Source organism: Lucilia sericata, unplaced genomic scaffold (genome assembly GCF_015586225.1).
Source record: "Lucilia sericata isolate MDLA Ls3-8-SP2 unplaced genomic scaffold, ASM1558622v1 Contig000005F_arrow, whole genome shotgun sequence".
Lineage (NCBI taxonomy): Eukaryota > Metazoa > Arthropoda > Insecta > Diptera > Calliphoridae > Lucilia > Lucilia sericata.
The window spans coordinates 215,359-242,960 of record NW_023994046.1 but is presented as its reverse complement, the minus strand read 5'-3'; the positions used below and the strand labels follow the sequence as shown (position 1 = coordinate 242,960).

The following is a 27,602-nucleotide window of genomic DNA, read 5'->3' as shown; positions in this document are numbered from 1 at the left end:
TTCTAAATTACATTATACTTGAAATACGATTTTGTTTTGTTGTTTAATTTATTGTAAAAAAAATAAAGAAATTTTCTACATTTTCATGGTTTTGTTTTTTATTAAATTGTTTTGTAACCGATATATGAACACAGTTTTACCCATTTTCTTTTAGTTTTTTTTCTTATATTTCACATTTTTTTTATTTAAATTAGCTTTACAAAGTAGTTTAACGAAAAAATTACAATAATAAAAGATTTTATATCTTAAAAACTTAAAAATAGAAATTGTCATGAATAGTTAATGTAAATGATCCATTTTGTTTATCTGGGCGTTAATCATGTTGCGCAGTAATTGTGAGCTATAGATTTAGTTTTTTCTAAAGACATACAGTATGGTTCATAACAAAGTTTAGGCTTGTAAAAGCCTAGAAGTAATTATATATTTAAAAATGCAAAAAGTTTTTAAATTTACTGAATAATGAGAAGTGTAGAAACGAAGACAGCAGTCTCCATTTTTGCATTTTTTGATTTAAAAAATTACCATTATTGTAGAATGGAACTAGAAAATGTAGAGAAAGTTTTAAACAATTTCATTCAGAAGATGGAGAAAGCATTTAATTTATTTTCTGTTTATTTTAGGCCTCTTATGTTTGACCGGAAAATGTAGGTTTTTCACCGATTATGTGTACCGATTTTGTGTTTTTATACAGAAAAAGTTTAAAGCATTACTGATAGCTATGAATCACGAAGATATCTGGGGCCTTCAGAAAATTGTATATAAAATATATCGAGCAAAAAGAGAACTTCCAAAGAAGCGAAAAAGAAGTAGAATTTACTCCATGGAAGTACTGAAAAAGACCTGAAAAAGTGATGATTTTAACACAGGCTTGTCACAGAAGGGATGTCCTTTTATTTCTGAAGTCATTCTCAAGAAGTTATTTAAATGCTCTTTTTTTGCAAGTTATTCGGAAGTGAAATTGTAGTAGGTATTATAGAATACAACTGATTTGACTTAAATAACATTGACATTAATGAGGGTAATAAATACATTTAATACAGAAGCCAAAAATAAAATTTTTTATTTTTTTATTTAAATGTAAGGACAAAAAATATATCTTCAGCATTGAAAAAATAGAATTATTTTCGCTTCTTCGGAAGTCATTAAACATCACGTCCTCAGAAGATAAAAAAATCAATTAGTGCTACTTTTGAAGTGGTGAAAAATGTTATTCTTTTGGAAGTACTTCGTTTTATTTTTGCTGGGATATAATAGACATAACAAAAAGTTTGATAATTAAATGAAATATACTTTTTTTGACCAAGGACGTATCCTATTGAAAATAATTAAAATTGGTCCCTTATTTCGCCTAGTCGAATAGGGTTTTTGATGTTTTTGTTATGTTTATGTGTGATGATGTTAAAAGTTCTAGTATGTCAACAGTAATCGAGAAAACTTAGTTTTATAGAAGTCTAAATGACATTTCCGATTTTCGTAATGATCGGGCGTCATTTGACCCCCTTAAGAAAATAAGTTGAAGATCCAAATTCACTTATAAACACTAATAACACGATAAAATTCTGCATAAATAAATTTAATGTAGACGTAAATTCCTCTACCAAAATTTATAAGTGTAAACCCATATTTACCATTACTCTCATACGAGCCCTTTTTGTAGAAAATCTTTTTTGCCAACAATAAGTAAAAATATTCCGGAATTAAGGTAAAAACAAATTAAATGCTTTATTATTTAAAAAATAATCCACATTTTTAACATACTTACTGGCGTAGGATATCATATGGTGGGCCATGCCCGACTATACATTCATACTCGTTTTAGAACGTCTTTATTTATTTGGTTTAACATTTTTCGCAATTACAAAAATATGTAATTTTCGTCAAATACTTGATAGGTATGAACGTACCTTTAGCCATTTTCAAACATCATTTGGCGCTCAATACTATAAAAACAATAACAATAAAAATATTTTAATTTTTTCTTAGAATAGAATATGTATCTTCAATTAACTGTGAAAGTCCAAAGAAAAGTGTGATAAATACATATTTTGCATATTTTCCCATATTACATAAGAAAAAATCCATTAGAGTTGATTAAAAATTCTCATTTGCAAAAAAAAAAGGAAACTTTTCCCACACCTCTAGGTAATTCTAAGAAAAGTGAAAATCGTTAAAGTACCTATGTATAACCATAATCCCATTTAATTATTATCTTCTTCAAAAAATATGCAGAAAGTTCTTCTTAATTAAAAATCCTCATTTACATTTATTGTCTTCCTCTCAGTTCCTAAATTATTAATGAGCATCTTTTCTTAAATTTGAATAAAAGCCTGCTGCAAGATACAGGCAATTTTCTTAGAAATTGCATCTTCAGGGGGAGAAAGTACAAAATATTCGTGAAGATGCATTTTTTCTACCCCCACCCTATGTTAGACATGTAAAGATATTAGGAGTTCAATGCTATGACCCCGAAAAGAAAATAAATTCTTAAGATAGACAGATAGCTAGACAGTTGCAAGAAATTGTTCAAAAGAAAGCCCTCAACTAATCAAAGGTACAATTTGTCGTGTTTGTATGCACGTATAAAGTAGAAATTACTCAGACAGACAGACACCTCTCTCTCTCTCCCTATGCTGATTACTTACTGCAAGTAATCATCAGCCCAGGAGAGTGTATTGATCTATCGGGTGGTGGTGCGTTATAGTGAGTGTAGAAGAACATTTACTTTAGTTTTTAGATAGGTTGATAATGGTGGTGGCAATTGTGCTTTCGTTTTTCGACGTTTTCAAGGAGGCTTCAAAGCAAAACCTGCACAACTTACTGTTTGTTGTACGAGTGCACAGCTGGCGCTCTCCCAAAAAAATATTCGTATAAAATAAAATCGATATTTACGTTTCATTCTTTTATGCACAAAATTCGAAGAGAGAATAATGACTAATGCTTAGTTTTCATATGTACGCAAGAGTATGAGTTTGTTTATGTTATTATCCTTGTCTCGAAGTCCTTGTTTCTTCACCCTATGTACTTTCGCTTTTTTATTTGATTTGATCATTAAATTCAGAAACAACATATTTTTATTTTTTTACGCTTTAATGTTCAATTATTCCTCGTTTATATTATAGGCTTTCCTGATTAAGTCTTAATGACTAACCGAAAATATTGGTTAACATAACTCCAAATGGTATTGAAAAATTCGATTATAGTAATGGAATCATGATATTTTAAAATTTGTTATTTTCGTATTTTTAAATAACATTTTTAGATAACATTTGACAAGAATTTTACCCAGGAAAATATTATGTGCTTGTGAACGTACTCCAATCTTTTCCAGCTTCAAACTTTTCTTGAAATTAAAATGTATCCATACTTCATGTTTAATGGATGGAATATATGAATGTATTTCCAATGGTTTCCTATTGCAAACTAGCCTTTTATGTGGCTGATGAAATGTAGCTAAAGGAGAAATCAGCAAATATGTTACATTCAAATGCATTTTGAATATTTAGATAGAAACTTACCCTCATTGTACAAATATTTTATATAAATTGTTAAAATTTTATAAATTTTATTTTTGTTATTTTTATTTTGAAAATGTCAAATTATTAATAAAAATTTTATTCGATTGAGACAAAAGTATTTAGTGTTGCTGTATCCGAATATTACAATTGTCTACAAAACATTGATGGTTACAGTAACTGAAATATACTCATAACAGATATTTTGATTGTAGTAATCGAAATGTTAGTTATTAAAACATATCTTTTTAAAATCAAGTTGATTGTCTCTACTGATTTATCCAAATGGTATAACAACAGCACATATTGATTGAGAACACTTTCTTGATTATTACTGGAACTGTAATTCTTTTATAAATATGAATTTTTAATTGTAAATATAGAAATTCGTTTATATTTATAATTTTTTAATAATCGCAATGGAAATTCGGAACATATTACTAATTTACTGTATTAGTAACCAATTTCCAACTCCTCTTTTTTCTGTGTGTATGTATATAGTACATATTCTGAACCATTGCTTTTTGAGTTCTAAAGCGGTTGGGCCACATCGCTTCATCTGTTTAAAATCTGTTGAAAATCCAAAAGGTTTAAACAGATGGGGGTATAGGGTTGACATTTTTCACAACTATTCTCTTTTAAAGATGTTATTTAGTATAAAAAATGGGCCATATAGATATATGATCTATATTTTTATACCAACCATCAAGAAAATATTGAGTTTGTCATTTCGTTTTTAACACATCGAGTCCTAAAGCGATCTAAGTATTTTCCTTATGTGGCAGTTTTATGATATTTAAATTTATTGAAAAGTATGACGACCGATTGGAACATAGTTTACCCAATCTCCCATATAATTAATCATTTAACAAGTTTTCTCCATAAACTAGTTTTATAATAACCAAAACCTTTATATCAAAATTTGTGAGGACCCTTTTTTAAGAATATCAGTCAATGAATCGTTTAAAAATCGTAGTATTAAGTTAAATGCCCACAAATTATGTAGAGCTTGATCCATAACTGACTTAAGTACCCCTTTTTCGAGAATCACCCTGATGTTTCATAAAATATTTTATCTAAATAATAAATGACAAATTTATAAAAATCTGATGTTTGTAACATCCAAAAATATTGGTCCTATACCTAAAAGTATACCAATGTCTATATAGCTATGTCCGACTGCGTGTCCATTGAAAACTTGTTCGCATGCTAGAGAGCGTAATTTTCAAGATAATTTTAATGAAATTTGTCACATACTCTTCCTTATACATAAATCTATTAAAAATGGTTAAAATCGGTCCATTATTACGCCTAGCGGCTATACAACCGAATAAGGCTTTTGAGCTTATAAATATGTTAAACGTTCTTGATTCTTTCCAAAAAAGACTTCGTTTTATAGAAGTCTAAATGATACAGCCAGTTTTCGTGATATTCGGGATTTGTTAGAATTTTATTTATTATAGAAAATAACTTAAAGGTCAAAGTACACTTCCCAGCAAAAATAAAACGAATTACTTACAAAATAATAACACTTAACACCACTTCAAAAGTAGCACTAAGTAGATTCTACTTCTTTTTCGCTTCTTTGGAAGTTCTGATTTTGCTATAATCTCAAATAACACGATGAAATTCTGCATAAATAACTTCAATGTAGACGTAAATCCCTCCACCAAAATTTTAAAGAATAGACCCATATTAACCCCTCTTTTAGAAAATCTCTTTTTCTTTCTTTCTCGGGCCATGCCCGACTATACGTTTTTACTTTTTTTATTATTTTTTTTTTTTAATTTTTGCTTTTAAATTTAGACATTTATGATCAGATTCAAGACATTTTAAACACTTTCAATAGCCCTTCTGCCAAAATATATAAAATTATGATGGAAATAGCAATTTTTAGTTTAATAACACAATAGATCATTTTAATGGTACAATTATAGTATGTAGTTCATATATTTGATTAGGTATTATTACTTAGAACATCTAAAGAAATACGATTTACATACATATTTACAAAATTACCCACTACATTCATATCCAAATCAAAAGAAACAAACAATACAATAAAATTCCTACTGTTTTCATAACACTTTCGTGACAAAAGTCAATTCTATAAAATAAAATTTCATAATCAAGTGACAATAATTAACTAAAATATAAATTGTATTTTCCTTTACAATTTTGTTTGATATGCAAATTTCTGCGATTATAAAACTCTCACTAATTAGGATCTGTGAAAAACACAGCAAGGCTCCATTTATCCTAAACAAAAATAAGCTAATCCGCTTGAAGCTAAACATACGACAAAAAAAGAAAATGTTTATGCAACCCGAAGGTAACTACGAAAATCCAAGTGTGTCAGACATAACCTTTTAAAAGAAAAAATATGAAAATTCCGGATCATATAGAGCGATAAGCCAAATAAGCTTTCCGTTGTTTTGGCATTATCGAAAAGAAAAAGTCAATCAAATAGTCAGCTTTAAAAATTTTTCATTTGTAAAAGTTTAACGAATTGGAAAATGCAAATTTTTCAAAAAAGCCTACAAAAGAAATCAGCATAAAATTCACTTTAACCTTAAACTCTGTTCCATAGTGAGCCTTGCATTGTTAGTAAAAGTAATCCTGCCCTTTCCATGCCAACAACATTTTCTTTTATTTACTTTTACACAATTAAAGGATTTTCAATAAGCGAAATGCTAATACGAAAATTTAGGGAAATTTTCTGTTAAAGGGCAATAAAATTCATATTTTGCACAATTAACATGACAATCATTGGCAATAATCAAAGGCTTGCAACAGTCGTAAATCTTTCATTCCGTTATCCTTCTAATGGTTGACACAAATGTTTGCTGCTTAAGAAAGAGGGTTACAAAAATCGATATATTTGATTAAGATTCGATATTCGCATTCACTCTCACTTTCTTATAAAAGGGTTCGGATCTTAAGTTATTTGCACATGCGTATTTTTGCGCTAAATGCGGTGCTTGCTGCATGTGTGCTGTGCAAATTATGTGCAGGCAAGCGCAAAGGTTTCAATTAAGAAAAATCTATTGATACATTTGTTTCCTTTCATACACATTTTTTATTTGTTTTGTGTTTTTTTTTTCGCAAATGATTTCTTTAAGCAAAAACCCTTTTTTAAAGAATCCCTGCCAAATTTTTCATTGTGGTAAACGTGTTTTCCTTCCATTGAATATTGAATGGTTAAGAAAAAGGGAAAATAAAGGTTAGAGAACTTTGTTCTTCTTGTTTCTTATAATTTTTATTTATTTTCCTAATGAAAGCTGTTTGAAGAAAAACATAGAACTCCTATGGTTTTGTTTGTGTTTTTTTCGCAATTGATTTGCGGAAAAATCAAATGGTTGCAAAATTCGAATTTGCAGGAAGTAAACACAATATAACAAATTTCTTTGGTAAAGTTAAATGATACAGAAACTTATTTTTTAGATGTTGTTAGACGAAATGAATTTGCTATAAATAAGGATTCAAAGAAAAAGCTTTATTTTGCTAATAAATAAAATGTTTAGTTATTTTGTCAAATCCGAAATTCTTAACAAACCTAGGGTATCAAATTTTGTTTTAGTAGTGTTTCTGCATCACAAAAGTTTTAAGAACTTTTGAGAAAACATGTTTCCTATTTACAAATTTCATACAACAATCAGCAGATGTAAGAAATTAAAGTTTTTCATAGAAACATTTTAAGGATTTTCCTTTTGCTTTTAATATTTATAATAGAAATTTGCATTATCTACTCTTGACATTTTCATCTGCCATTTTTCTTGTACCTTTTTAATAACGCAAATATCAATAAATTTCAAACTTCTTAAAGATCGAATTCTTGTTCAAAGGAAAAAGGGCAAAATGAAGAAAATTTGTTGTGCTTTAAATGTTGTTTCCATTATTTTATTGTCTTTGCAAAATGTGTCACAAACAAAAGAAGGCTTTGCTGTCATATAAATTTAAAAATGGATAAAAATGAAAATTCCAACGTCCCTTTTTTGAGGATCACAAAGGTAAAAGAAAGTACTTTAGACATGCCATTAAGATCGATGTAACTTTTGGCAAAAAAGGATTTATTGCAAATTTATCTTGCACCCCATTTGCCATGCATGTACCTACTTACAGCAAAATATTTATGCAATGTTATTAAGTAGGGAATTAATAATTTCTATCATCCCATAAGTTGTATCAAATTAGCACCACCAATCATTTTATTTTCTTTTTCACTTCGCATATCTAAAGATGCAAGAATATTCTCATCTGTCTGAAACTCACCCTTGGGCAATCTTTATGATAGATTTCTCAGGTATTTACTCTAATTTCTTTTAATTTATTAAACATTTTATTAAGCATCTTCTTTCGATCCTTTAGCAAGGATATTTTGGGTGTTATTCTACCTTTTTTGGCATTAATTTTTATTAGTTTCTTACAGCTATAAAAAACAAATTAAATCAATATTTGATTTTCTATTAAATCTTTTACTCGTTGAATTTTATGGGAATATTTTTGGGAAAAATAAAATATCATGAAAATTACAAAAGAAAATATATTTTATAGAAAAAAAACGTTGTATTTTTTGGGGTTTAGAAATTTAAAATGTAGTAAATGCAAAGGGTAAATTTAGATCAATATTTAATCCTCCACATACATACTCTTTGTAAGGTCTTGGTGAAAAATAATTATTTCATACATATAGCTTTGATCGTTATAATCAAATTGTCACACTTTATTGAATTTAGTAGTAATTCAATACTGAACAAGGTTTTTAACGTAGTCGTAGCATGAAATAGTTAAAGTTTTAAAAATTAATTCCATATACTATGAATATGGATCCGAAAGACTAATATGCTTCTATCTTTTCGTTTATTTATTACGTTGTCTTAGTTCTCATATATAAAAGTTTTTCAAATCGAAACACCAACGATCCAATAGCTTTTTACAGTCCAAATATAATACTGTAATCCAGACATAGAATATAGTCCAAGAGCTGCCCTGGTAGGCTAGTTGGTAGTCTGCTAGCCTGTCAGTCTGGGTGTTATGGGTGTTAGATTCCTACTATATGTATGGTCATCGTGCTGCTCTGGTGGGTTAGAATATAATTTGTAATTGTATAGTCTAGACTTAAATTAAATCGTGTAAAACGAGTACCGTGTAAATCAGAGGATTGGTGTATTTTTGTAGTCTAAAAATGATATATTTTATTAATTGGCGACCTATAGAGATCTAAGGCAATCAAAAGGGAACAATAATTGTTTAATTGTTCAAATTCATCCAATACGTCTATTTTAAAATGCACTAGTTTTAACCGCTTTATACAAAATCTCTACGCAGCTGCAGCGAAAAAGCTTTGAAAACTGTACCACATTTTCAAAGCACATTTACATCCAATTAACATTGAAAACGCTTGATTTAATTTTCCAGCAAACAAAAAAAAACAAGATTGTAAATCATTACACATCTATCTATGGTCCAAAATTCTCTCAATGCTTAAAAAGCGTAAGAGATTTTCAAAAGGATAATTAAATCCCTTCATGAACTTGTTATAGAAAAAAACATTATAATAAAAAACTTAAACAAAAGCCCGCATTATCATTATCCCTCGCGTAAACCACTCGGCATTAATTGGCAACTTTTGTAATAATAAGCACGCGTTACAGATTTGCTTGCTATCACCTGTCCTTTTTTTTGTTGTGTTTTGGAAAAAAGCTGTTTTTGTCATATTTTGTGTAATTTATCCTTTGAAATGGTTGGGGTTGCTTTTACAGTACCACCACCACTAACTGCTGCTAGTACAACCCAATATCAAATTTATAAGCACCAGACACAACCACCATCATTTCTAATGCATTAAATTACACCAGCGAGAGAAAAACAACAACTGCACCACCACCACCCTCCAGGATTCACAACAACAATTCAAGCTGTGTTAAGCGAACATTTTGCCAGAGTGTCTGAGTGTGCACTGTACTTAATGTACAGTTTCAAAGGATGGTTGAATGGATGGCATGCGTAACAGCTGCCTTTGCTGTTCAGCACTTGTTTTGATTTTTATTTTTATTTCGACTATTTTCAGTTTTCGTTGTATTTCTAATTCCGTATTCAATTTGCCTCAACTCCCCATAGGAAAAAGCAAATTTAATTTCTATATTTTTGTTTATATTGGTGTCAATTTTTATGATGGTGGTGGTGGCAATAGTGTTATTATGGACTGCTTTTGTTTGTCTTATTCGAATGCAAAAATAAGGGCTTTCTATTCAATTCAGATCCTTTTTATTGTGTTTGTAATAAAATATCCTTTTTTGAAAGCATTGCTAAAAGAACGAATCAATCGTTTGTTGTATTTGTGTTGTTTAAATAAACACATCGTTGCAGTTGTTTTTGTTTTCATACACCAGCAGCGGCAGCAAAGGCGGCGGCGTCAACGTCCTCATCAATAATTATAGTTTCCTTCGAAATATCACGTGCTATTTTTCTAATATATAGCACAATCAAATGTAAAGGATATAGTAGGATTTACAGCCAACACCGCCACCACCACCATCATCATCATTGCTACCACCAGCACTATACCATCATCACAATAAGGTCCTTGCAAATCTTATTATAATGCTGACATGTATTCATTTATAACTCTTGTATAGTGATTTTATGTTTTCTTTATTTTACGCCTGCGCAGAATTTGGTATTTTCTACTTCTCCCCTTGGTTTCTTTAAATCCTTTGCTCAGCATTATTTATTAATGTTTATTTTAAATTTGATTAATTTTCAAGGAAACAGATGCATTTTTGTTTGTCGCGTGTCGGATAGTAAATTGAAATGTAATTTTCAAAACTTTTGATTTAAAATAATACAATTAAAGGAGTGTTTTCCTTTTATTTTTAATGGAAGATCATAATTTTGAACTTTGTGGAATTGAAAAATGTTATTAATGGAGTTCAAAATTTTAGAAAATATGATTTTTTTTAATGACATTTCTAAAGCTCTGCTTAGCCTTTCTAAAGATTTGAGCGCTGAATCCGAATCAGACATCTGATATTCCGGATAACTTAGCAAAAAAAAAACAGAAAATTTGCTAAATATTCGTACTTTCAACTACCAATTCAAAAAAGTTTAAATTATTTCGGACCACACTCACTACACTGCTAAACCGAGTTGACCATTATTAACAATTGATGCTCTTTGCAAATTATAATAAATGTATTATATTAAGATAAGATGTCACAGCTGGCTAACTCTCCATTACTGTGGCCAATTTTATATAAAACTTTGTATTATTCTATTCAAACATCTTTAATATATAAATCCATATGATCATTAATAAAATATTCATACAAATCACAACTGACCACAACAGCAGCAGGACATTGAGGACAGTATCATAAACTATATTGAAAGTGAAAGAAAAAGTAAAACACACCTTTACCGTTTCTTTTTTTTTTTTTTTTTCAAAACACCGGGCCTCCACGCAAGAGCACGAGCTAACAATAATGAAAATCTTACTAAATTGTTACAATACCTTAAATTACGCAAAAATTGCGCTGAAAATGCAACATCTTGCATTTTTACGTAAAGAAAATGTGTCCAACGAATGCAATGTTGTTTGACTTTCTACATCATTGATTTCGAAATGTGTGCGCTCATACACACAAGCATGCGTCGTAATCTATTTGGCTATTCTTCCGGCTGTCCATTGTTTTTTCTTTATTTGAGTCAATACAAAATCTTTAAGATTTCTTCCGTTTATTGTTGATGATAGACTTTTGATACAAATGTATTTTAGGGGTGGATTTTTTCTTTTTGGTAGTGAAATAAATTGTAACTTTTAATACTCGTAAATAAATACAAACATAAATGGTTAATCTACAGAAAGACGGACATAACACCGGTCCATAGCATATCATTGATGATGTGTCACATAAATATTACTGTGTATGGCCTATAAGTATCAATATCTATCTACTGCTTTAATATTTGCCAATTTTTTTCTTCACCTGGTTTTGGTTTGAATATTTTCTTTTTATTTCTGCTCTATATTCTTTTAAAGAAAATAATAAGAATGTGACACATTTTAGTTGCATTAAAACTCAATTCAACCCCTACGTAATATTAATAGATTTAGCTCGTGCCGTTAAAGGAATCCGGCAAATATCTTGGCTATGAAAACAACAACTAAAATAACAAAAATAAAAGAAACTATTTAAAGAAATATTTGTAATACCCGTTAAGCTCTACTTTGCTCTACAAAACATTACAAATTGACGCCACCACATAAAAAAAAATAAACTAAACAGCTGACGATTATTTGTTGAAGGTACGAGTGTTTGTTTATTATATTAACAGCAAAAAACCTAAATCTACCGAAGCCCCTGACTCATTAAAATGGATTTAACCCTTATTTTCGATTTCGAGTTGTTTCCCTTAAGCTCCCCAATTGTTTCCAAAGAACTGTCAATATTTATTCAATCGTATTTAATTCATTTCCAAATGTAACTTCATGTATTTTTGTTGTAAAACAAACCCCTTCTTTCAACATTATGCCAAATAATCAATATTTTAATTAACATCTGCAAACCCCCAACACGTTGTATCTCGTGACATCTAAGCAAAAAAACAATATATAGGTTCCCCCTTCGATCATTACGCTAATACAGCTGAAAGTTGTTTGGTCATATCATTTAGCACCATAAATCTTTTAATTAAATCGATGTTCAATTATTCAATACTTATTCGCTTGCGCCAGTATTGTAAATAGCCGTTCAATATTCATAATTTTATTAAAAAGCTCTTAATTTAAAGAGTGCAGAGTATTAGCATAAAAATATTCATAATAGTCATCATTTACATACATATGTATTTGAAGACTTAAATTATGCTCCATTAATGAATATTATTGATCTTAAGGGGTGTCACATGCAAGTATCCACATACTTGAGTTTATTACTTATTTATCAAGTGTTTTAATTATTTAAACGATTTTTCGTATTTTTTATTATAATTTTCCACCTGAAAATTTAAATTAATATTTAGAAAAAATGTGTTTTGAAAGAAATTTTGAATTTGAGTTTTATACGACAACTGGTTTGGATTTGAAAAAATATTTTAAATTTTGAAACAAATCTAAAACAAAAATTCTCATCTGTTCCAATAAACATTTTTCTGTGTGATTTATGCCAAGAATACAATAGATTTGTATACATATCAAGATTTTAGAGTCTAATAGAATGTTTAACCTTGCTGAAAACTTTTTTATATCGAATTTCGACACACAGAATTTCAGAATGAGATTGTAGAAAATGGCTAGTAAGAGCATATTATTAAGAATAGAAATAAGTCAATTGTAAGTTTTAAAGTGATTTTCTGCAGGTCTCGAAATTTGGTTCGATTATAACCAAACTTTATTATAAGCCAGATGTATATAAACCTAGAATGGATTACAGCATAATTAACATATTTATCAGAGTTTGACTTTTAAATTGCAAAAAATAAAGGGTATTGTTTGGCATTTTCTTTCAAAATGTAAGAATATAGAGTTTGAAAACGAAGCGAGTTAAGACCAGACATAGGAGAAAGTTTCGTCAAACTTTTTATAAAGAATAAATTCCATAATTCAAATCAATGTGAATTTTAAAAGAATAATACTTCTCTGTTCGAAATGAGTCAGTCATTAGGCGTTATTTCGAGGCCAGGAGATTTTAGGGTTTTCTTTAAAATTCTAAGGGAATCGGACTGAAATCATGGAAAACAAGATTCGAAATCTTTATCTTAAATCTAATCTTTATCTTAATCTATTTAAGATGGCGAATGCAGTCAAATTAATCAATGTTTCACTAACCCAAACATTCTAACCAAGTAAGGAGTTAAAATGGTAAAATTTACTTACACAATAACATTTTAAGTCATTTAAACACGATGATGTCATTTGTACAAAAGTAGTATACTCGCTTACAAATACGGAATTAAATAAGTATATACCTCTATCGCTTGCTAATCAAGTAAGTACTTTTTTAAATAACCAACGAGGATAGTGCACGTATCTAAAAAGTAAGTACTCACATATATAGTTTTTTGTATGTCATTACTACACTCCTTCTAAGCAATGCATATGATATGTAGTAGTCATTAGAAAGTAAGTTGTTGGGTAGGTGCAAGTCATTTAGCAGCAAAGAATGTTAAGGTCGATGCTTCGTTAGAAATCTTTGAATTTAAATCCCATTCAATGGATATCAGAAAATGTTTTTTATTATTCGAAGAAAATAACAAGATTTGCAAGATTAGGATAATTTCATTGTTATAATATGTACCATTTGTTAAAAAATAAACATTTAGAACAATGTTCTTTAAATAAATATAATAGTATGACAATTATGGCAACAAATGTGGACAATAGAAACCGTCAAGTGTTGTTTTGTTTGAAATTCTCAAGGCAAAAATTGCTAAGATGCTGAGCAGACATTTTGCATATTGTTAAAGGATGTTGTGGGACACAATTCAGTTCCATTCTTAAAAATTGGTCAATTCAAGTACAAGCATTTGTTCATAGCTTTTGTTGCAAATAAATTAAACTGCAATAGTCTTAGATAAAAATAGAAAAAATATTTAGAAATAATGTCTCTCGAGTGGTTTAACACGGTGGGGTGGCCACTTTTAAACTCAATATGAATCGTAGAGCTATTATATTGAAATCAAAAAAATAGTCAAGTGTCTTTAGTTTTTAGTTTTGTATAAGAAAACAATTTAACAATAATTGTCAACATAACAACACTAAACACTCGAGAACTTTTTAAAACAAACAAAAACTAAAGAAGAAAATGAAAATTTGCAAACACAATGTGTTGTACAAGTGTTGAGCGAATGTCCTTTTTAGTTGTTGTCACATGTTGTGATATTAAGTTGAACGAAAAGTAGAAAAAAGTGTCCTTTTGAAATTAACAAACAATTGCCTTGTTAAATTGGGTTCCCACACAGCAGGTTATATTGTTGACTATTAATAGAAATTCATACAACAGTGAATCAAATTTTGGCGGGTAATTTCCTTCATTCTTTAAACTCATTCTTTCTTAATATTTTTCTTTCAGGAGATTTTTCATTGCGACTAAACACTTCATTCAATATTATTAAAGTATGAATTAAACTAAACTCAAAATCATATTCAAGCTGTGTGTTTAAGTTTAAACTTCGATTGTTTACTTAAAATTTTTTTTGCTAAATCTATCAGAGTGTTGAGGAAACAAAGGACCTCATCTTAATGCCTGATCAAGAAACAGTTTATCTGTTATACATGTAGGAATGGTATGAGCGAAAATAGAAAAATATCTATAGAAAACTGGAAATTTTAAAGTTTATAGATCGAAGACCTAAGACCTACATATATGTAAATATTTTAAACAATCCAGAAAAATAGTTTTCTCTAGGATCTATTTAAATTATTATTATTATACTATTTTCAATTCAGAAGCATGTATAAAATTATTAACGAATTTTGTTATTAAGCCTGACAGGTCTCAGAAATCTGGTAACAACATAATTTTCTTATTATAATATCTCAATTTTCTACTTAATCATATTTAATTATTTATGTATTATTATTGATTTTTTTCATACACACATACGCATAATTACACCGTTAATTCGGTAATTTTAAAAAAATGCTTTGATCGATAGTCACAGATAATCAGATTTTGTGTATAGTTAAAGACCAATTCTTATGCTATATTCCTATTCTTCTATGATAACCAATAATTAAATATTAAAACAAAAGGTATTTGAGTTTTACGAAAGAAATAGAATAATCATTCTTCTTTGTGCAATACCTGCAATACCTACAAGGATTTACACTAATATTTTTTAATCCTTGGCTTCCACGTATTCTTATTATTGACTTTTTACCAATGTTTTGGTGAAAAACAAATATACAAACAATAGAAAATAATAATAAGTAACCTGCACAATGCAAAAATTTTAAAGAATAGAAAAATACACAGAGGAGGTGTATTTTGTGCAAGAATTGCTATCAAACCAGAAAACGCCTACAACTATACAAAGAAAGACAAAGATTTTATTTAAATAATTTTTTCCAGAATTACTGCAAAAACTACAATCTTAATCAACACTTGTAATGTTTAAAGATTTGGTATGTGATAAATCAGTTTTTCCTTTAAATGTATCTGCAATATGTATTTCTCTCTGAAATTATGGGTTTGAAAAGTTAAAGTCTATAATTTAGAGAATCTCGAACATATTCTTGAAATATTGCAGATTGTTTTAAACTTTTTATTTGGTAAATTTATATCCTGGGAATATTTTTTCCTTGACTGCTGCTGCTCTAATATTTGTAAATGTTTACAAATGTTTATGCTTAATTCTTCAAAATATCTAGATTATAATCCGCTTTATTAGTTTCTGAAACAAACTATTTGCAGCATCCCATCATACCTGGGACAGCATCTTAAAATAAAACAGGAATACCTAAAAACATTCAAGTTGCATTAGAAATGCAAAAAAAAAAACTAAAAGAAAACCCTTGTCACATAAATTTGTAATTGAATCACCTACGGTATGATAGCAACAAAAATCTAATAAATTCCCTTACTTACAGCTCCCTCCCCTTTCGAATGAAATGGTTTGTTGGTTGTCTGGCATACGTAAAATGAACATGCGACGACTACATTTGAGCCTTTTTCTGTCTTTGATAGACAAAGTCATGTCATAACTTTGATTCAATTTAAGAAACTGTCAGCTTTCTTCAAACAATAGAAAATAAATAAAACAAAGCAGCGAGATACAAGATACACTGTTCTCTAAAAAAATTTTCAACTGTCCCCTGGCTAAATGATATTTTAGATTTTCTCATCACTTTATTTCATTCACATTTTTTTATTATTTCCTTTTTTAAGGCTGGGAAAGAATATTACTGACGACATGTTTTCCTTCTTAGACTGAATTTATTAGATCTTATGACTTTATAAATATTTGGAGATTTTTATTACTTTCAATGGCAGATTTTTAATTTATATTTACATAAATTTTATTTGGATATGAAGTAGCCAAACAACATTATGAATGATATATATTTCTGTATCAGAGATACATTTTATATATGTACTAGCTATACCCAGTGTGCCTTGCTACCCTAAAAGCAATATACATGAAAAATCTATGAACAATTTGAATAATCTAATAGTTTCCAAGATATACGAAATTTTGTATTTAATTCATATGCTAGGTGCCAAGCCCCCCATTGAAGGTCCGCCCGTTATTCTCTAAATGTTCACATGAATGTCAAAGTTCTTCATGTACAATTTGAAGATTCTGGCTCTAATAGTTTCTCAGATATACGAATTTTTCTATTTAATTTATATGGGGGCTCCAAGCCCACTCCACCACCACCCCCCATATGAATGTCTGCTCTTTTTTCTCCAAAATGTTCAGATGAATATTAAAATTCTTCGTGCAAAATTTGAAGAATTTAGTTCTATTATTTTCCCAGATAAACAAATTTTTGTATTTAATTCATATGGGAGGTGCCACTCCCCTCATTGGTAGTCCGCCAATTTATTACCCAAAATGTATACATGGATGTTCAGATGAATATTAAAGTTCTTCGTGCAAAATTTGAAGAATTTAGTTCTATTATTTGCCCAGATAAACGAATTTTTGTATTTAATTCATATGGGAGGTGCCGCTCCCCTCATTGGTAGTCCGCCAATTTATTACCCAAAATGTTTACATGTATGTTAAAGTTATTCGTGCAAAATTTTAAGATTATAAGCGTAATAGTTTCCAAGATAAACGAATTTTTGTATTTAATTTATATGGGAGGTGCCAAGCCCTCTGCTGCTAGTCCGTAAACTTTTTGTTCTAAATAATCATATTGACACTAAAGTGGCTCCGACAAAATTTGAGCACTCTAACTGTTATATTATCTCAGATATACTGATTTAATATTTTCTTAATATAGGCGTGGCTTCTCGCCCACTTGAAATTTCAAAATAACCTCTTCCAGACAAACAGGAATACACTGTGAAAATTTCAAGAAAATCGGTTCAGCCGTTTAGTAGTCTATAAACTTCAAATGTACAAACAAACATATAAACATACAAACACACGTTCATTTTTATATTTATATTTATAGATGTACGAAAGTGTATTTTATCGAGTCATATTTTCTATACGAAAAGTGTTTCTGATTGAGACACATTTTCGTTAGGAAAAGTGTCTCTAATTTAGATACATTTTCTATACGAAAGGTGTAGAGACACATTTTCTGTACGAAACTTATCTTTAATCGAGTCACATATTCTATACTGTTTCTGATCGAGACAAATATTTTATGCAAAGACAGTGTCTGATCGAAATATACAATTTCCTATACGAAAACTATCTCTGATCGAGACTCATTTTCTATAGGAAAACTGTCTCTGGTCGAGCATTATATCTGTGCTTGACATTGTATGTTCAATGAAGAGTACCTAGTTTTAGCAATTTAAATATGTACAATTTATTATAATGATAGTAGACCATAAAAAACAGCAAAACAAAGAAATACGACATCAACATAACAAATCAAAAAAATGTCAGTGCAAAATTCTCACATTCCTCTTAGAACGTATAAGTTTTTAAACTGATAACACAAAGTAAATAAAATTTTACTAATACTGGCATTGCGCGCCAAGAATTAGATTTTTTTTTAAGCAAACAAAACTGAGAAGTTTCTTGTTTTGTAAGGAAATGGTATACGTGACGTGTGTTTTGAAAAAAAAATATACAAAAATTAAAAAAAAATATATATTGTGATAAAAAATGTTGATGTTTGCAATTAAAATAAGACAAGGTAAAAAAATTATAATTTTACTGGAAACTTTTTATGAAACTAAAGCTTTGTTATTAAATTTAAGAAAGGGGGGGTGAGAAAATTTTCTTCTTCACCAAATAAAATTTGAATGTGTGAGAATAAATATTTATGAATTAATATTAGATTGTTGGAAATATTTGTGATAATTATGTTATTATTCTTATTTTCCGGAAGTAGTGAGGGAGTACAATACGAAAGTAACATCATCATCATCAGCAGCAGCAGCGAAAAGCGGGTACAATTGGGTCTGGTGGTTCTTTTCTTTTCACATTCTATACATTATTTAATTCTTTCATAAATTTAATTTGTGTATAACAATTCAATTGTGAAGCAGTAACGCACAGAATCTCTTCATTTAACAAACTAATTTTAAAGCTTCTATTGTATTTATTCTTTTATTTTTCAATTAGCTGTGAAGTCTTCAGATCTGCTACTACTGCTGCATTGGACTACTGGTGGACTGGTTTGTCAGACTGACTGACGTACTGACCTCTGACTTGCTACAATTGATTTCGTTTTTTGAAATATTTTCTTTTTTACTCTCACTGATTGGTTTTCTCTGTAGCTAAATTTTTCATTGATAAAATTGTGTATATGTAGTTAAAAATGACTTTATAATGTTATTTAAATATTTAAATGTTCTCCCCCTTCTTTCGTGCTTTGCTATCTGAATGTTATTTCTTTTGTTCATTGATTGTCGTTTGAACTATTAAAATGAATCGTTTATTTTGACATTTATATGTGATTTCAATGAAATTTATGAATATAATTGAAATACATAACTTGGATAAATATGATCTTGAACATGCTGGAAACACCCTACTATGTAATTTAATTTTAGATTTTGTTAAAGAATATTACGAAGATTATGTAATATCTGAAATAAAATTTAGTTTTGAAATTTTCTATTTCTTTAGTATTTCAATTGTATTAGTCTCTAAGTGCCAAACTAATCTGTCCACCGATCAAAATTAATTTTCGATAGCTTTTTAGCGCTTAATAAAACTATTTTTAAATTTACTTTAAGATTTTTTAAAAAGATTTCTTCTGAATTGACACTTTGAAATTCGGTATTTGTTGAAACATATTTAAAAAAAAATATATTTTTCATTTCGACACTTGTTGAATACATTAAAAATTATGTAGTCTTGTACTACAGTTCTAATGTAGGGTACACAAAACTACAATAGGAAAGGTCAAAAATCACTAGACATGTTCTTAGCTCGACCGCTGGTGCAAGAATGAGAGATAAGTATAAAATTTAAGATTGTTTTCTAATCTTAAAGCCCACTCACACATACTCTCCCAACACATAGAATTGATTTGCCAAAGGTCTACTATTTAATATTTACAACTAATTAAAGAAAAATATCTCAGTTCATGTAGTATTTGCTTTTGAGTTTATTCTTGCATTGCAGAGATTTTTTTCTTTTCCTCTTTTTGGCGCAATTTTCTTCATAGCCGTCTTACACTTGGTATTTGATATTTCGCCTCTAACATGACATTCGTATGATTATTCTTGTATTGCACTTTCTATATGCATTTGCTTGCTTGTGTATTTTTGTATTTGTGTGAACATATCTATAGAGTTTACACACCCCTCCTAGTGTTGTTAGATTCTTCTGATGGTTTGTCTTCTGGTAGTCCTTTTAACAGATTGCTTAACGAAATTTTGCGCGCGCTATTCTTTCGATCCTTTTTTGTTTCTTGTGTGTTTCTTCTTTTTTCCTTCTGAATCCTCGTGTCATCTACACAGGCACACTTTGTATGTAGTCTGGTCTTTTGCTCTGATTGTATTGTGGTGATTTTTATGCTGTTCTTTCCCTACTTCTTGAACAGTTAGAACAAATCATGACACGAGATTTTTTTAATTTGTTGTTATTGTTTTTCTATGTGTGTGCAAAAGATCCTTATTTTTTCCAATCAGCTGATTCAAGGTTGTCCTTTTTATGGTTGTTGTTTTGTTAGTGTACTATTTAAGGCTCTGAGATTTTTCTCATTTATTTTACTTTTAGTTACCATCAATTTGTTTTCTGAGGTTCTTACTATATATCTATTTCTATTATGTATTTTTTTATCTCTTATTTCTCCTTCTTTTTCTGATTAGTTAATACATGTTTTAAATGCACATACATATTAAAGTAAATTAAAAAATATCGTGTTTTTTGACCCCCTTACTTGTTGCATATTGAGCAACTGCCATGGTAGAAATGAAAATGGGAGAAAAGGTTTAGGTTTTATATAAAAAATATATAGACCTAACACTAATCCATTGGTGCTCTGAAATTTGGAAATATTTTCCGAATTTATTATTTAAAAAATTGCATCATATTATTTTCATTTGAACCGAAATCATAGAGAATGAGTACAAAATTTTTTGTTTTATTTATTGACTTATTTTGAAATTTAGTCAATAAATTAACAATTAATATACATAACTGTGTGACATATCGTCGTTGTCTTTACTGTGGTCGTCGATGTCTGTTCGCATTGGTGTTAACAACTCGTTTGTTTTATTTTTTTTTATTTATTATATTATTTAGTAATTTACATATTTGCAACATTTATTTTATTGTCTTGTGGATCCTCCCTGCTTATAATTCCCCAAGTCGAAGATACATATTATAAAAACAAAGTTTAATTTGTTTTTGTTACTCCTGACACAAACAGTCACATAATTTTTATAAAATCCCCCTTTCAGAAAAAAATCAAGCAGCAAATACATTTACTATAAGTGGAACACTTTATACCATTAATACAATATACTTAATTAAGATTTTGTTAAGTCATGATTATCTATCAATGATCATTAGAAAATTTACAAATATATTCAACTTTAACCAAAGTTTAATGGCCTTACTCTGAAACGATTTTTTTGAAAAATAATATTTAACATTTAATTTCTGAGATATTTTGGTGGGATCATCCTAATAAGAATTTGGAGAAATATTGTTGTTATAAATATTTAAATAAATTTAAATTAATAATAATTTTATGTATTTCTTATGGCCACCATAAAAAACCTTAGACATTTAGTTTTTTTAACAATATAAATTTTTTGTTAAATTCATGATTTTGTTTTGTTAATCACTTTTACTCACTAAAAATATAGCGAAAAATTAAAATCTTCATCTGAAAATACGAAAATTGAAACGCATATAATAAAATATTAAATAAAGTGCTCCACTAGCACATAACTTGTTTATTTCAAGTATTTTATTAAGTATATTCACCAACCATCCATCCAACCAACCTCCCATTGTCGTCGTTCAAAAAGAAATACAAAAATCCTTTGTTATTCTACAAAGTTTGCCGCCTTTTTCTTTTGCGCAAAAAAATAAACTTTTAGCAGAGATTCAGATTATGCGCATACACAGATACATTTATTTGCCCACAGTCACACATACTTTTAAGAACTGGTGGCTCTTGGCATAACAAGAGGAGCTCCATTGTGTGCTGTAGAAGAATTTCTTTGTTCACATACGAAGAAGAACAAACGATAGCTACAATAACAAAAAAATATAAAAAAACCTAAAGTATGAGGACAATATACATAATTCCTTTTGCCGGTTACCTGAGCTCCACTTTAACATTCCTTTTTTTTTCTTACTCCCCAACAGAGCTGTCAATTTGTAAAGAAATACCTCTACCAGATTGTAAAAAAGGCCAAAATCTCCATACCTTTTACTAAATTGTAAAAGTCATAAAAAATTTGTTATACATACTTTAAACTAGTTTTGTAATACTTTCGTTTAATAGATATTTAAAAACCCAAAATTTGTATGGACTCCTCTCTGAACTTTCAAGGAATTCCGAAATATATTGAAAAACTCTCCAAACATAACCAAATTTAAACAGATACAGACATCGTACATAATTGGTAAACCTAATAAATAAAGTTTATTCTCTTAATGTAGCTCAAAAAATATCTAACAGTAAGACGCCATCAGCAACTAATAAAAAACCTCCACATTTGTAAAATATCCACAATTGAATACCCTGCTCCCCTTTTTTATATGATATTTATGTCTGCTCTCTGAGAGTAAATTTCATACAGTAAAATTTGTTTATCTTTTTTTTTTTTGTTTTTGCATTGTTTGGGAGCTTGGAGCTATAAAAGCTTGCGCGCCAAAATTAAGTTTGGCATTTAATATACAGCCTCCAAAGTGAAAAGAAGACTTATTCAATAACAATTATTAAATTAAATTATAATTTTCGTAGTTAAATTAAAAAAAGAACATAATAGTTTCTGAAAACGAAATAAATAAAAAGTAATTAAATAATAAAAAATTTTGTTTGAAATTGTTACTGGGCCCCACCTAAACACGGATTTTTTCATATAAGATTATTTAAAGGAAAATGGTTCCCCCGCCAAGTTAAATAGTAAAACATTCCTATAAATATCTTGTGATGGGTCACATTAATGTAAAAAAGGCCCTCGCCAAGCAAGTCATCATTATATATTTTTTAATGGTCTCCTTTGCTCAGCTGATGACTTGCTGAGATTTCTTCAATGTTTGTCTAAAAGGTTGATATTTGAAGAAGTAGAAAAAATAAGTAAAGAATTTAATAAGACCCCCGGTATAGCTTGAAAACAACAATAACAATATCTTAAAAATTCTTGAATTTTTATTTTGTTGCTGTTGTATTTTTCCGGTTTTTTCTACATAGATACATACATATGTATATAATTTCTCCTATTTTTTAAAGTTTCTCTGTTATACACTTGTTCTCTTCCAAAAGGAATGAACAGAAATTTGAAAGGATTCTTCTCTTATTATTTTAATATTTTTGTTTTTTTATAAGGTATTCATGGACATAACAAAAACTAAATCTTATAACTTGTACAATAACAAAAATCATATGTTTTTGTTATTGGTTTTTTTCTATACTTTTTAAGATCTTTTTCAATTCTTTTTTATTTTAGTTTCTTATTTTGCTGCATACTTTAAAACATTTTATTATGTAGTTGTTTTTATTGTACATATCTGTTCAAAATTGTTATTGTTTTGTATCTCAGGATCCTTTGGTAGTATTGCTTTCTCACTTTTCTGTCTTGCGATCTCTTCTTTCATTAACTACCCAGCTGATTTCGTTAATGTCGTTGTTGTTGGTAGCCAGCCACCTCTGCTTTATGTTAGCAGAGACTGATTCTGTTGTTGTTCGAATTCTTCTTTTGGTGGTGGGTTTTGAGCAGGAATACAACGTTAGCGCTGCAGATATTTTCGACGTTGCCGTCGTGTATATAAACTCGGTGTTCTTCAAGAAAGTCAGTCATTCGAGTTCTACTCTTCTCTTCGTCATCGTGTAGTAGCAGCAGTAAAGCAGCGATTGCTTTAAATAACTACTGCTTACAAATAAATAAAAAATTAAATAATTGGAATATTATAAATTTAAAAAATATATATTTAATTTGTACTTAACAAAACAAGAAATATTTGCAATATGAACATTAACTGAAAAAAGACATTCATTTACAACCAAAAAACAAAATACCATTTTAAAAAAAACATATTCAAAATTTGTGCATTAACAAAAAGCCAAGTGTAAAAATTGTGTTTTAGCAATTTTTTAAACAAAAACAATATTTCTTCTCAAAACACACAAATTCTTTCAAAATGATGTGGGAATCAATTATTGAAGAATCCGGAGATATTGCCATGGATTGCCAAAGGTAAATTAATATAAACAAAAAATAAACATTTTATTTTTGCAAAACTGTGGATTACCTGCAAAATAAAAAAAAAAAATAATAAATTCTTTTTCTACACAACCTTCAAATGAAAGCAAAAGTTTTTCGAAAAAAAGCTTTTGCCCATGCGCTCTCTAGTAAAGGGGAGCTTTACTCATTTTTATGTGTTTTGTTTTGGGGAATTCATTCATAAACATTGAATAATAAAAATGAAAAAAAAAACGAACCGGTGTAACATTTTAGCGCACCGTTGTTTTATCACAGTTTCGACCTGACCCAATAATCATGTTGGTTGTTGTTGTGTCTTTTTGGCCAACATTCAGTTAGCCAACAAACCGTAACATTTTCATGTTAAAAACCAGGCAGCTGCCTTTCAAAATGTTCTTTTTTAACTTCTTGCTTCAGCAATTTTTTCTTTCTTAGTCTCACAAAAATACTTCCTTTCAAGGAAGACTTTCCTTTAAAATAAAACTAAAAAATGTTTTGTTTACATTTCGTTCAGTCTCACGCGAACATCTGCATTAAATTGTTTAGTTCCCATAACACGTTCTATACTTATACTTTTTGTGTTATTGAAAACCCCTAGTATTTTTTCTAATTTAAAAAAATTTCCAATTCCAACTACTTTTCAAAACACCATGTGTTTAATATATTTGTAATACGCCAACCAAACACCAGCCAACAACCCTCCACAGAATAAAATATATTTCTAGTTGTCGTAGTAGTAGACACGATGAGTTTAATGAACCTTCACACAAACACACACATTCACTCACATTTAGTTGCACATAGTCACAGCAGTGTAATTGCTGATTCGAGTTACTCCTGCGCTCTGCAGTGTTCAGTAGTATTTCTACCCTCAACATGATTGTACAGTTTTCGGTTTTTATTTTGGAAAAGAATCCTCTTAGAATTTTAATGTAAAAATATTAAATTTATTAAAAATTATCTTTAAACAATTAATTAATTTATATTTTTTATTCTTTTCATTTTAGCTTTCAAATCCAACGTTCAGGACGTAATCCATCTTCACGTCGTTTGAACTTAGATGCTTCCATGTCCGATATGGCAATGGAAGAATTATCATTCTACGATGATGATCATGTCAGTCAAAATCGTCACTTCACAGCCAGTCCCCAGTTTATGGGTTTACTCTCACCTGAGGGATCTCCTCAACGCTTCCAAGTTGTTGAAAAATCAAAATTCTTGCAGTCACGCAAAAACTTCCCCTTGACTGCCAAAAATGTCAACCGCAGCACCACCCTTAGTACAAACACACCCTCCAAAGGATTCCGTCTCTTGCACAGTATGTCATCTACAGGATCCATGGAATCATCTATGGATGATGAATATATGGAATTCTTTGATATGGAAAATTTGGATCAACCCTCTCAATCAAATGGTCTAAATTTCCCCAGTGATTTGAGTTCTTTAATTTCGGGTCAAATCATCAAAAACTCTCCCGTCAAAACACCAGAAATGCGCAGACCTTCAGTAAGACGTTGTCTGAGCATGACCGAAAACACCCAATTCCAGCCAAAGACTCCCGAAACTGTTAATGCCTCAAATGCCAACACCGCCACCACCCCCTTCAGCGCTCGCCTCAATGGCAATTGCTGCTTCAAGCGTCCAGAGCCACCATCCACCACCTGCTCGCCAATACAATCAAAACGCTACCGCGGTGCCGAAAAGGAGAATCTCGATGGCTCGTTTACAGGCAACAGCAAAACCTCACCCGCCTCTTCATCATCATGCTCCTCTTTGGCCAGCACCAGCACAAGTACCCGCCCCACTTTACGCAAATGCATGTCGATGAATGATGCCGAAATCATGTCCGCCCTAAATCGTTCCGAAAACAAAGACGAACCCGATCTAATCGGTGATTTTAGCAGACCATACGCTTTACCTCTCATCGAGGGACGCCATCGTGATCTCAAATCCATTACCAGCCATACCGTCGCTCGCCTTTTGAACGGTGACTTCAATGACAAAGTAGCCAGCTATAAAATCATTGACTGTCGCTATCCCTACGAATACGAAGGCGGTCACATCGAAGGTGCCAAGAATTTATACACACAAGAGCAAATCATCGAAGAATTCATGACGAAACAAAAGACTGAACAACAACAACGCAACAATGAGGCATCGGGCAACAAACGCAATATCATAATTTTCCATTGTGAATTCTCATCGGAACGCGGTCCCAAATTGTCGCGTTTCTTGCGTAACTTGGACCGTGAGCGCAATACCAACGTCTATCCCGCTTTGGATTACCCCGAAATCTATCTGTTGCACAATGGTTACAAAGAATTCTTTGAAACTCACGTTGAACACTGCACACCTCACTCATACCGTCCCATGTTAGAACCATCGTACAATGAGGAATACCGTCATTTCCGTGCCAAGTCAAAGTCATGGAATGGCGATGGTTTGGGTGGTGCCACACAACGTATCAAGAAATCTCGCTCAAGACTTATGGTTTAAAAAGTCAAACAGAATCGTTTCAAATCAACTGCCTGCCCTTCAAAAAAAAAAAAACAAAAAACAAATTTATGTAAAAAGTATTGTCATTGTTATTGTCATTTTTAGTTATTATTTAATTATTATTAGTTCTTTTTGTTGATTTTTATGTTTTGACCCCTCGCCCCTCCCACGCTCAGACCACATTTGTATTTTTATTTTATAACAATTATTTTTTGCATTTTTTTAATTTATTGAATGTTAATGTTATCAATTCTATAATATATTCAATCAATTAAACTTATCCAGACATTTGTAAAAATCTTAAAACACACACACAAATATTTAACAAAAGCAACAAAGGAAGCTTATATAAACAAATTGTCAAATTGAATACCCTTTTGTAGATTCTAAGAATTATTACTTATTATTTATTTTTATAATTTAATTTAGTTAATTTATACATCGTAGAACCAACCAACTCTTCACTTATATTTTAGAATCCTTTTTTATTTTTATATATTATTTTTTTAGTTGAATTTGTGTATAGTTTAAAATTTTAAAATTGTAATTTCTAAAAACAATCATTTTTAAATTGTGTGCATTATACTATAAATACGTATGTATAACAGTCCGTCCGCTTTCGTCTGACCTCTGAGTCTCTTCTCCTTACCTGTTTCTAATTATAAAACAAAAACAAAGAAGCAAGCTTAACAATTTATAATTTAAACAAAAAAATTTTCGTAAAGTTGAAAACTTTTTACGCACAATTACGCTTATTTTTATGTTAACTTTTATTTTTTATTTAATTTTAAATTTTTTATTTGAAGCAAAGCTTTTTTGTATCAAAAATGCAATATAAAAAATTAAAAACTCAAATTAAAAAAAAAAAACAAAAAATCCCAAAAAAACATTAAAAATTTTTAAAATAAACAATATGTTATGAAATTAAACAGTCTTTTTTTCTTTACTTATTTTTGAATTTTCAGTAATGCATTTAATATTCAGCAATATTTTGAAAAATAATAATATGCAATTGAAATAAATAGCAAACAGCAAAACAGTCTTAAATAATCTGAAGTTTTTTTTA

General features: G+C 29.6%; 1 protein-coding gene across 3 annotated transcripts in view; it reads left to right on the top strand.

The window, feature by feature from the left end:
• Positions 1-27,319, top strand: part of LOC119600749 (M-phase inducer phosphatase) — a 195,777-nt gene extending 168,458 nt beyond the window's left edge. For 2 of the 3 annotated variants that reach the window (XM_037951245.1, XM_037951235.1), the window contains one exon: positions 25,048-27,319. In XM_037951245.1, the coding sequence (XP_037807173.1) occupies positions 25,048-26,536 (1,489 nt within the window). In that variant the 3' untranslated portion in view covers positions 26,537-27,319. Of the gene's footprint in view, positions 1-23,587; positions 24,035-25,047 lie in introns of those variants that run through there. The other variant, XM_037951254.1, reaches the window with a different exon arrangement.
• The last annotated feature ends 283 nt before the right edge of the window (positions 27,320-27,602 follow it).